Raw genomic sequence first — 11,118 nt, 5'->3', positions numbered from 1 at the left:
CAGCAAGAGCCGGGCTTTGAGAAGGGTGGACCCCCAGGTTCGAGCCCCCCTTCAAGTCCCGAGGAAACCTTACCCCGGGGTTGATATGTGCGCAGATTGACATCTAGAGGAACCGGAGCTTTACCTGGTTAGCACCCCTGCCTGGACACTTAGAAGGAGTTGGAGCCTGGCTTTTAATGTGCACATCAGTCGGGTCTAGGTCCCGGGGCCGATCGATAAAGCATCCACGGCATCTTTTGTTTAGTTATTACAAGAATTCATACCTGCAAGGTACAGAATGTTAGAACAAAAAAAGTTAAAAAATTCAGGGGGGGCCAAAAACAAGGTTTGGCACAGAATATAAGGTTTCGAAACTTACCAAGGTTCCTAAATCATACCATACTTCAGAAATATAAGGGTTCAAACGGATAGCTCGGGAATAAGCATCAAGCGCATCACGATATTGGTTGATTTGATAGTACAGCACACCGATCGAGCACCAGAATGTAGGGTTCCGTCCATCACGGTAGACCGCTTGCTGATAAGCCTCATATGCTTTGGGATATTTCGCTTGGGACATGTAGCACCGTCCAAGAAGATACCAGCTCTGAGCGTCGCCGTTATCTAGAGATTGGAAGGGAAAGTCAGAGTCAAATATCATCGCGTGGTTTGGGTTCGGATAAATGGAATAGTAATGACTTACCTGCTTTGACAGACTTCTCTAGGTATTCGATGGCTTGTTCCTGGCTGCTATAACTATTGCTCTGCTGGTGGTGGAGCCATCCGAGCTGTTGTAATACCTGTTGTAATACCTTTGCGTGATTGGGATCCCGGTCCAGTACCCGTCTGTAAGCAGCTTTGGCGGAGTCGTACTGTGTAGCGCGGGGGTCAGTATCAATGAGACATATAGAGATCAGGCGGAGGGTAAGTAATTGCATACGTCTTTCTGTTGTTCATGGACATGGCCGATCTGGAACCAGATATCTTCCTCGGTGAGGGGACGGGGGGGGTCTGTGACGATATATTTGAAGCACTTTATCTTTGTGGTCAGTAAAAATATCTACAGATGACGAGATACGGGGGCACCCACCTCTAAACTCTGGTTGAATTTCTGCTGCTGCTTGTATATTATGCCAAGTCTGAAGTAGATCTCGTTTGCCTTCTCAAAATCAGGTTGCATGCGCATGACCTGAGAAAACGCCTCCTCCGCGTGGTCAAGGGAGCCATATCGATCGTACAGAATGCCGATTCCATACCATAGTTTCGGTTCCTAGAAATTTTGTTCGTAAATGAATTCTGTTTGAAGAAGGGATGAGGACAACGAACCTGGGGATCCCTGAGATGATACAGCGCCTGTTGATAGGAAGTATATGCCTCTTGCAGGTTGTCAATCATAAGATGGCAGTGTCCTATTCAGGTTAGCAAATATACATACCAACAAAAAACTGAAGAAAAATGGGAGAGAGAACCAACCTAGACTTCCCCAAGACTCCCCACTGGTGGGATCCAGCTTGATAATAGTCTGCAGATACTCAATGGCCTTTTGAAACTGTTCCCTCGTGCGCAATATGCAAGAGATGGCACTCATAGCGGGTATGGACCACTGGTTATGTCTAAGGGCCTGCTCGTATGCGCTCATAGCGCCGTCCAGATCACCCATCAATTCGGATAAACTTCCTATTAGACGTTAGACCATATAAAGGGAGATATATATGTGAAGGTGTAAATAAAATATATCAGCCACTAACCAATCTGCAACCACACTCCCTCATTAAGCATAGCAATTTTCTGCGCGACGGGGCTTGGAATGGGTTTCTGAGGCGGCTGCTGCGGCTGCTGTTGGGGCGGCTGTTGTTGTTGCTGCTGCTGTTGCTGCTGTTGTTGCTGCTGTTGCTGCTGTTGCTGCTGTTGTTGTTGCTGCTGCTGCTGCTGCTGCTGGCCCTGAATGGGCACATGGCCGTTGACCTGGGGATGGGCAGGGAGGGGACCATGGTGGGGATGGATACCTCCAGGCGGCGAAGGCTGTGCATGGGCGGACATGGTATTCCTTCTGGAATTTTCCCTTTCCCTCTCTCTTTCTCTCTTTTTCTTTTCCTCTCTCTCTCTCTCTCTCTCTCTCTCTCTCTCTCTCTGTCTCTGTCTCTGTCTTTCTCTTTGCGGTGGCTATGTCTTATCCTACGTGATGTTGCGATATCAAAACGGAAGACAAAAGACGGAAGGGAAAAGATAGGATGTATGCGTTCTTCCTCTCAGGGCGGAGCCTGATAAGATGGATGTCGTAAAGTGTAAGGCGATTACTGAGTCAGCGACCTGCGAGGAAAGCCCCTCCTGAAGTGGTAGGAGGCGGATAGGCATTCGATGAAGTGAGGGGACGAAGGAGATAACGAAGCAGATAACTCGGGTGGGGGTGAGATGACGATGGATGTTGGATGGAGTTTGCAGTTGTCGCTGTCGCTGTCGCTGTAGCTGCACCGGTGTAGTTGTGACGTTGGATTGAAAAGAGAGAATGATGGGATGGCGGATGGCAAGAAGAAAGAATTGACAGGCAGCGTGGATTATGTAAAGATGAAGTGAGAGAGAGAGGGCGGAGGAAAGAAAGGAAGGCGGAACCGTAGAAAGGGGGGAAAGTGTAATCGAGGGCAAGCAACGAAGAAAGAAGCAAGAATGGGCGAAGGAAGTCACTGGATGAGAGTCACATGTATGCAGCAGGAAATTGAAGGAAGGAGCAAGGAGGGTGGAGGGGCCAGGGAGAAGCAGCAAAGGAGCAGAAAGGAGCCGGCTGGAAGAAGCAGAAGGAAGCAGATAATAAAAAATTGTTTGGTTGGGAAAGATGGGAAAGAATGGGAGAGAGATGGGAGAGATGGGAGACAGCCAGCGAACGGGCAGATTCGGCGCTAGTGGGAAGGGAGTTGCTGGGCAATCAGATGGGGGAACATATTTACATATTTACACTTTGCGCTACCACACTTTCCACACTTTCCACACTTTCCACACTTTCCACTCGCACCTTTCCTCAGACTCCAGAGCCACACAGCGACTTCCTCGGGACTAGCTGGTCGGTGCCTCCCCGCCTAGCCCCAATAGGCATAGCCTCACTGCGAGAGTTTCGGCGTTCCTAGGCTTCCCAGACAACGGCAAGCAAATGGCAAAAGCATCCCATGGGATCCCTGGCCCCTGCTTCGGGCACGCTTGGCCTTGCTTACCAAAGAAGACCGAGGGGAAGACCTAACGTACTTGCACCCACCATCACGTCACCTGATATAAAACTCTCTTTTAACGGCCCTTTCCTCCCGGGCCTAGTACATACAGGGCTTCTAGACACAGGGTGCAAGCGCTCTGTCTAGGCGTCATACACATGCTCCAGACGACTGGAGGAAATATGAAATCCATAACTTGACCTAAGCTAGAGAACAGAAAGAGAGCCTGTATGCACCAGGGAATTACTCTATAAAAATTGCTGTGAAAGGGAATTAAAAACCTAACTGTATGAAGGGAAGATCATATAATATTTTAACTGATGCTTTATTAAATTAGACTATATCACGTGTGGGAGTGATCCCAAGTAAGCGGTGAAATACGTTGATATGACTAAGAGTAGTTCAACTAGGGCCAGCCTGCCACGCCCCGAGCTTCTTCGCTAGTTTCAAATCTTCGGCCAAACTTTAGGCCAAAGCTGTGCCCCCCTCCTCCCCTCCTTCCCGGCAGAGTTTAAACGCTGAATAACTAGATATAACTAACTAGTTAAACGATACAGAGCTTACGAAGCACTCGTCGGATGAGAACTTTGTTTCAGAGCTGATAATAAATATCCTGTCATCTGCTCCGTACATAATACGAGAAACTCATTTATATATCTTTATACATCTGGGTATATATATATATATATATATAAATATATATTATGCCGATTCTCAGCGTGATCCTCATCCTCGGTCCACCCGGGTAAATAAAAATAAGCATGCTCCAGGGGGACCCAGACTAGCCCACCTGCAACTTGCGGGGGTATTAATATTATCGGGGCAAGGTCCACGGGTGGTGGGTGGTTGGTGGTTATGTATGTACTCACCCTTTTCCGGGTGGAAGCAACGGATGTCAAATGGAACACGCCAAGAAGAACCCACGCCAGTGACGCCGGCGACGCCACGCAACGCCACTTGGAAAGCATGTACATATACAGCTGGCCTTTGACGATGGACGATGATGTTGGCAGGGTTTAAAGTGGAGACTAACTTTTTTTTTTTTTTTTTTTTTTTTTTTTTTAGAAACAGAAGCAGAGAAAGCAGAGGAAGGGAAAAATAAAAGGAAAGAAAGAGAGAAAGAAAGAAAGAAAGAAAGAAAGAAAGAAAAGAGAAAAAATCAATTGAAAGAAAGGCTGAAAATACGATGACATGACTTGCTGCACAGAAAAATCAACGCGGTGTGGGGAGCAATCAGAAGTTATAATAAGAGAGGAATAATTCTTGTGGCTGAGCGGGGGAATTGGATCGGATTTCTCCATAAGTTCGTGTTGAGATATATTTCCATTCCAAATGATTATTAAAGATGGGAAACGATAACTGGTTGGCAAGCTTACTGGCAAGCTAAGCTGGTTTGCTGAAATAACGATACCATGACTAAGCAGCATCGAGAAATGGGATGGGGGAATAACCTAGTAATCATATGGATCTGACCAGGAAAAGAGGGCAACATCGGCACCACCAGGGGTACATAGATCCATCCCGTGATTCCCATGATTCCCATCCCAACGACTTGGCCCAATTCGGCTAAGCCCGCAGCAACCTTGGAACCGTAGAGCCGCTAAGAACCTCCGTACCCTGTTCCAAGTCACCGAGGCAGGGCTAGGGGAAGCCAAGCTGCCAAGCTGTGGAGCCGAAGCTTTTTTCTTTTTTCTATTTTTCTTTTTTTTTTTCATGTTTCTTTTCTTTTTTTTTTTTTCCTTTTCTTTTTTTTCCTTTTTTTTTTTTTCCCTTTTACCCTTTTCCCATGTTTTCTTTTTCCCTTTTTTTGCAAAACGCATTTTCAAACCTTCTTCCGCCAAACCTTTTCAGCCCTGGTCTACTGTCATACTTTGAGTCTTTGCATGCGCAGGTCGCCCAGGGTCACACCTTGGCAGTCAAGATATTATGTTAAGTGTTACCAGTAACCTTGCAACATCCCAGTCGTACGTAGTTAGCAGTCAGAGCTTGCAGCTTTCATCCAACTCTCACGCTGCACAACAGTCCACCGTCCTTGGCGACACTATGCCCCTTCCGCTCGCTCCATCCATGAGACCTTGGAGCCTGGAGGGCCTAGTTACACTCCGTTCTGTTGTTACCTGTGCCAACCTTCTTCAAGCAGCCCTTGAATCATGATGGATGGCGGAGAATGAGATGGATGCCACAGATCCACACAACTCGCACTTGCGCCCACAAACCCACAACGCCCACAACATCCACACCAAACTCAAAACACTCACCCACTTGGGGACTCCACTCCACATATAACCGAACCACCCACATAAAACAGCCCGCACCCTTCCCCTCTTCCCCAACTAGCATGAGACTAAGCACGCTCGTCACCCCTACGACCCACCCAGGGTTTTTTTTTTTTTTTTTTTTTTTTTTATATCACACTTCCCCTTCCCGAAGTCAATTCGTGTTGTGGTTCATGTCGTCTCGTGGCTTGTCATGTCTCGAGGAGGAGAGGTCAAGAGCTGAGGTAGATTTAGGTTGGGGATATCTTCCGTGGTAAGTCTTGGCGGGGTGGTTGAGGGGATTGGCGGATGGCGGTGGTTGGATGGAGGTTAGATGCTGGTCGCAGGCCGCTGGCAGAGGCTGAATGAGCGAACCGTTCCGGCACCGGGCGGGTGTCGGTGTTCGATGTGGGTTGTGGTTGTGGATAGGTGTGGCTGTGATGGTGGTTGTTGTGTGATTTGTGTCTATTGGTGTGTCATGATGTGGCTGGGTAGTGAATTATTTATCGGCAAGCTGCCACTCACATGATATATTTTATGCACAAACCGGCCAGGTTGGAACCCCTGTTGACCTTGGAATCTTGTCTTGGAAAGTGAAAGAAAATCAAGACCCGACATGGTCGTTTCATATAGTTACTGGACGGATCTACGTTTCTTTCCCTTCGCCACGTATGAGGGAGGTTTCCACTAATGAGAAATGAGCCGTGTTCGCCTCTCCCCCCCCCCCCCCCCCCCCCCCAGCTTAGCTGCAGCAGGCAACGCAAGAGTGGAAGAAAAAATCTGTCTCTTTCTAAATAGCCAAGCTAAGATGATTACGAGATTTTATCAGTTGCACTGTTTGCATGAAAATGCGAGAGAAACAACTGTCGTATCCCCAAACATTTATTGTCCCTGCTTCACTACGAAGATTTCTTCTAAACAAACATGTAGCCGCAGCCTGTCAAACCCCAACCAACAACAGCAGCCTGAACCCTAATGTCACTGGTGGCTCCTATCCATATTACATAAATTTTCCACAGTTACTCTCGTCGACCAGCCACCACTGCAACATTGTCGCTGACACCGACACACGCTGATAATTACCCGGCAGATGAAACATGGATGGGGCAGAAACACACCCCTCCCGTTTTATGCATGTATATATAGATACATCGTTTAACCCCCCCGGCTCTCCTGTTGGATCAATAATGAGATCTTTCCCCCAGTCCTCGGTGCTTCCCTACATTCACGGGGCGCTGATGGTCATAGCGAAGTTCAACCTCATCACTTGCATGATCTGCTCGTGTGAGGGATGGTCGGACGAAATCTCTTCTTACGCTGCGTATGTTGAAAAGGGGGGTCAACTCTCAATTCACCTCAAGTCTAAGGCTGAGGAGCACACGTCACCGGTTAAATGAACAGCCTAGCCTTGCAATTATATCCCTTTGCTTCCTTCGCATTAGTTATCAACAGAGGATTGTCACATTCAAAGGTCAAAAAAAGATTCTTTCCCGAAATTCCCACTAACGAACCCCCCAGGTTAATCATTCTTTGACAAACCTCCAAAGCCCTGGCCTAGAGACGGAAAATGTGAAAGGTTGGGGTGGGGGGGGGAAATTCAAATGCGAAGGAAGACTCAATCTGCCGCAACCTATTCCGTAAGTACGTGGGCAGATAGGTAAAATTTCATGTCATCACTTGGCCCGTGTGTTTAGTTACATCTAACTAGCTAGTTATCCTACAGGAACTTATTAACCCATTATGCATTTCCACTCATTATTACTAATAATAACAATAATGCCCCATATGGAACATTTTAGAATAAACGAGAAACCGCCTCTTACACATGTTAGATGGAGGAATATTTCGTTGTAACCCCCCTTTCTGCAGCGCGTCGAACAGAACCGGGCGCCTGGATCCCATCGCAAACTCACCCATGGGAACTCCACGTCAGATTGTGATGTCATGGAAGCGCTAAGGCGGGCGGTTATTTCGTTTACTTATCAACTTATATCACTTTTCCACGGAGTTCCGTGGACTTAGAAACCCTTTTTACAGTTTCCGATGTTAACTGCCAGCCCTATCAACAGCAGCCAACGTAAGGTCCAGGCAGACGAACTACTAAAAATTCATACATCTTAACTAGTTATAGAAGAACAGGAACCAAAAAAAGAAAAAAACTCTCACCACAACCAATGAGAAAAAACCTCCAATAACATCACTCACCTCGAACAAAAAAATCCGTTTGGTTCCACACATGCAAGTATGCACCGACAGCTTGGCATAGAAACTACCTGCAGCCATCCAGAGGCCTGCATATCCAGTCAACGTGACTTCACGTACATGATGCGTCATACACGATACCCTGCATGGCGTAAAAAGGGCAGTGACTTCCCAGAGGCGTGTCTGTAGTGTAGTGTACAGGTGCTGCAGTACACACATGCTCACATACTCACATACACACATACGTTGGACAAGAAGAGAAAATGTCCAACGGAACACACAGCATCTCCGTTCTTGCATTATGGAACAGAAACAACAATAACAAGTCACATCCCATATACGGAGTGGTTGTGCACGCTAAGGGCACGTATCAATGCATAACCCGGTGCCCAAATACATCCATACGTTATGCCGCAAAAACTTGACGGGATGCCGCTAGTTACCCCGACCGCCTGCGTACCAAATTTATATCCATATATCACTCACTCCAACGGCCTGTTCCAAGTTCGTGCATCCCTTGCCCGGGAGGGAGTGATTTCTTCGAGTCTCCTCTCCTCTCCACCCCCTTCTTCCAAGGGTTTCAGATGTTTCAGTTTGGGATGGCTCTTTTAAGATCTCGTTCTGTGACTCTGAGGACGTGGATGGGGGGGGGGTATGGAGAGTTGAAAAGAAACATGCAGTCAGTCAGTCAGTCAGTTATGTAATGCGAAATAGCTGGAGATTTTTCCACCCTCCGTGAAATTGCTGCATACTTTGGCCTTGCGAATCCCGTATCAGTCCCTTCGGATATCCTCGGTTGCTCACCTACCTGTAGAATATGTATTAAAGGACAACAACAAGTCAAGCCTGCCTCTAACCGTCTGGCACTTCTACTACCCCACTCCTAGATGGCATGACGTTGTAGATGACAGGCAGCTATACACAGAAGCCGCCACTAATTGTCCAGATGGGTTCCCAATCTCTTACTCTGAACTTTGGGTGTTCCAAATTGTCAAAAGAAAAAAAAAAAAAAAAAAAAAAAAAAAAAAAAAAAAGGTCCACGTAATTCTTAGTTATCTTCGACTTCGCACTTCCAAAGAGGTGCTTAACAGGTTCTCTTGCGCAATAAATCAAGTGGCAATTTCGACGGGATTTTATCCTCGTAATATTCAAGTTAACCCATTGGACACATATTCAGTCATCGGCCGGACCCATTACCGTAGAGTCAACTTTATCCTCAGAACCAGGCATCGGTGTGTCTTGAAAGAATAACGTTGTTGTAAGGATTGAACTAGCTAGCCGAGATCTACGCTATATAAAGGGAAGGCATGTGATTAGAATAAGTATAGTATCCGTCAACGGTGCAAAGTACATGCATCTCTTCTTATTATTTCAGCTGTCTCTGTGACTATGCTCTAACAAGGCCTCAACTGATCCCAATTCTCTGTGTTTGTAATCTCTGTCTCTCGACCCAATGCCTCCCCGCTTGCACATTTCGCCAGCCATTCACAAGTCTGGTGAATGTCCATTAGCATTTTCAACAGACAAGACTGGACCGGCTTTGAAGACGATGACATGAAATGCAAGTTCCAGTCCATGATCTTCCCTCGTCATTGACCACCCCATTTAGCATCCAATGAATGCATCAGCGAGCCATGGAAAAATTTCTCTAGGTTTTAACTTGGTATACTTTCAAGTTGAGCTCCTCTCCCAGTGTTTGCCTTACGGGATCAATAAAGATTCAGCTTTCCCAAGGACTACGAATTTTGGAGAACTAAGAAATTAGTATTGACAGCAAAATAAGTAGTAGTTTGTGGTAAACCAGGAATATCGTCACGTCCAAGTGGTTGAACCCACCCCGATGGGGAGGATGTTGGTTGGATTGTTTTTATACTGGAATAGTGAGTTAACTACTTCAATCAATGATTACTTCTCCTAACAAGCATTCAACCATACATCAAAAATTACCGGTTGATTGCTGAAAAACAGAGAGCTCATCCACTTATGCATTACAGCTTAGAAGTGGAAGATATGCTGATATTCCCAGGGATGAATTCAAAAATCGTAGTAACTAAGTTGGCGTCAAAGTTAGGAAGATGGGCTAGTTGATGCTAAGACGCCAAGGCCCGCAAGCGCCGTGGAATAAGGAAGCCTCAAACTCTAAAGTTACCCCGCCAAACTGCCACCGGATGGACCTCGGGATATTAACAATGTGACGTCTTGGGAAATTAGAGCACACCGAAAATCGTCCTGGCAGTGACTCGAAATGTTCCCATTACCCAATAGTTTGGTGGATATGATGGTTCACTTGAGAGCAAGCTAAGCAGAGGGTGTTCCTATTTTCCAAATTTAGCCGAGCGAAATGCTTTCGCTTTCTTCTGGGTTTGAGCAAATGCTCCCATACGAAGACAGCAGTGGAAAGTCACGATTTTCGAGCATATGCGGTGTAGCAGCCAAGGGGCTTTAAAGCTTCCCCTTTATTTATTTATCTATTTTTCGTTTGCCACTCAGTTCTTCGTGTGAAATGGGTTCTTACTCCCACCTCAATTCTGGCTCTCTTGAGAATAAATACCCTTCTCAAATGGCATTCAATGTCAGTTTCAGTATCTCCAAGCGTTCTGCTTTCGCAGTAAACTTTTTCCGTGATGGATATGTTCAGTTCATTTGCTCGCTCTGTTCTTAGCTTCTGGCTCTTAAGTCTATGATCGCAGTGAGCGAGCATGTTGGCCTAATTGTTCTCTCCAACAAATCCCATACTGACGAAGATAGAGAACCTCACATCTATCTCACTGATATCCAGTAACACGCTTTTGCAGAGCCCACACTTCTATTACTAAAAGCATACGCAACTAAGTCTTCTTTTCCCCACCATCTTCAGTCACTTTTATTCAAGCCATTTTCAGCCCATGGTCTAGTTTTGACAATTCTTTGTTTACTTCCCTTTGCAGATAGTCCTGAAAATGTTTTCTCCTATTGCCACCCTTGCATCTGGTGTTGAAATTGAGTTGCTTCTCAAGCCGAAGGAGGGTATAAAAGAAGTAACTTGGAAAAAGCACGTGTTTGAGTGGGGATATTATGCTCTCACAGAGGCTGTCAGACAAAAATCGCATCACCGCCGTACCCATTGTTATTCTGGCATTCTTGTGTTCCGGTAGCGTAGAGACCAAGTTAAACACTGGCACCTACGAGAATTGGACTGTGGCTGATGAGCCTGCTCTTGATGAAAGACCTGGGTTTTGTATGTCTTCGGCAGCATATCCAGTCATTCAGTGTAAGCAATCAATAACCATCGTTCAGGGAAATGTGGAATTGATATCTAGGATTCTAGGCTCCGAAAATAACGGGAGGAGAGAAATCACTATGGTGTTTGATGCCATGACGCAAAATTTTGATGTCGAGTTGAACCACCGGGTGCGTCCACGCACATACAACATCGCCCCAGACCGGGACATAAAGTTCCACCCAAACCAGAAGAAACAGGCGATTAAATATTATAATAGGGCGAT

The 11,118-nt window shown here is 46.3% G+C and overlaps 2 protein-coding genes across 2 annotated transcripts; both read right to left on the bottom strand.

Moving 5' to 3' along the window:
* Positions 1–185: 185 nt before the first annotated feature.
* On the bottom strand, positions 186–2,019 carry PADG_07179 (uncharacterized protein; the record flags this gene model as incomplete). The annotated part of the gene is made up of 8 exons (XM_010764141.1): positions 186–233; positions 359–603; positions 683–851; positions 920–1,012; positions 1,070–1,249; positions 1,306–1,388; positions 1,453–1,656; positions 1,728–2,019. The coding sequence occupies 8 exons, from the start codon at positions 2,017–2,019 to the stop codon at positions 186–188; spliced, it is 1,314 nt and encodes a 437-aa protein (XP_010762443.1).
* A 3,663-nt stretch (positions 2,020–5,682) lies between these two features.
* PADG_07178 (uncharacterized protein) lies at positions 5,683–6,049 on the bottom strand (the record flags this gene model as incomplete). Its single annotated transcript, XM_010764140.1, has 2 exons — positions 5,683–5,896; positions 5,979–6,049. The coding sequence occupies 2 exons, from the start codon at positions 6,047–6,049 to the stop codon at positions 5,683–5,685; spliced, it is 285 nt and encodes a 94-aa protein (XP_010762442.1).
* Positions 6,050–11,118: the final 5,069 nt, after the last annotated feature.

This window comes from Paracoccidioides brasiliensis, assembly GCF_000150735.1.
Source record: "Paracoccidioides brasiliensis Pb18 unplaced genomic scaffold supercont2.10, whole genome shotgun sequence".
NCBI lineage: Eukaryota > Fungi > Ascomycota > Eurotiomycetes > Onygenales > Ajellomycetaceae > Paracoccidioides > Paracoccidioides brasiliensis.
This window is presented reverse-complemented; position numbering and strand designations above follow the sequence as displayed.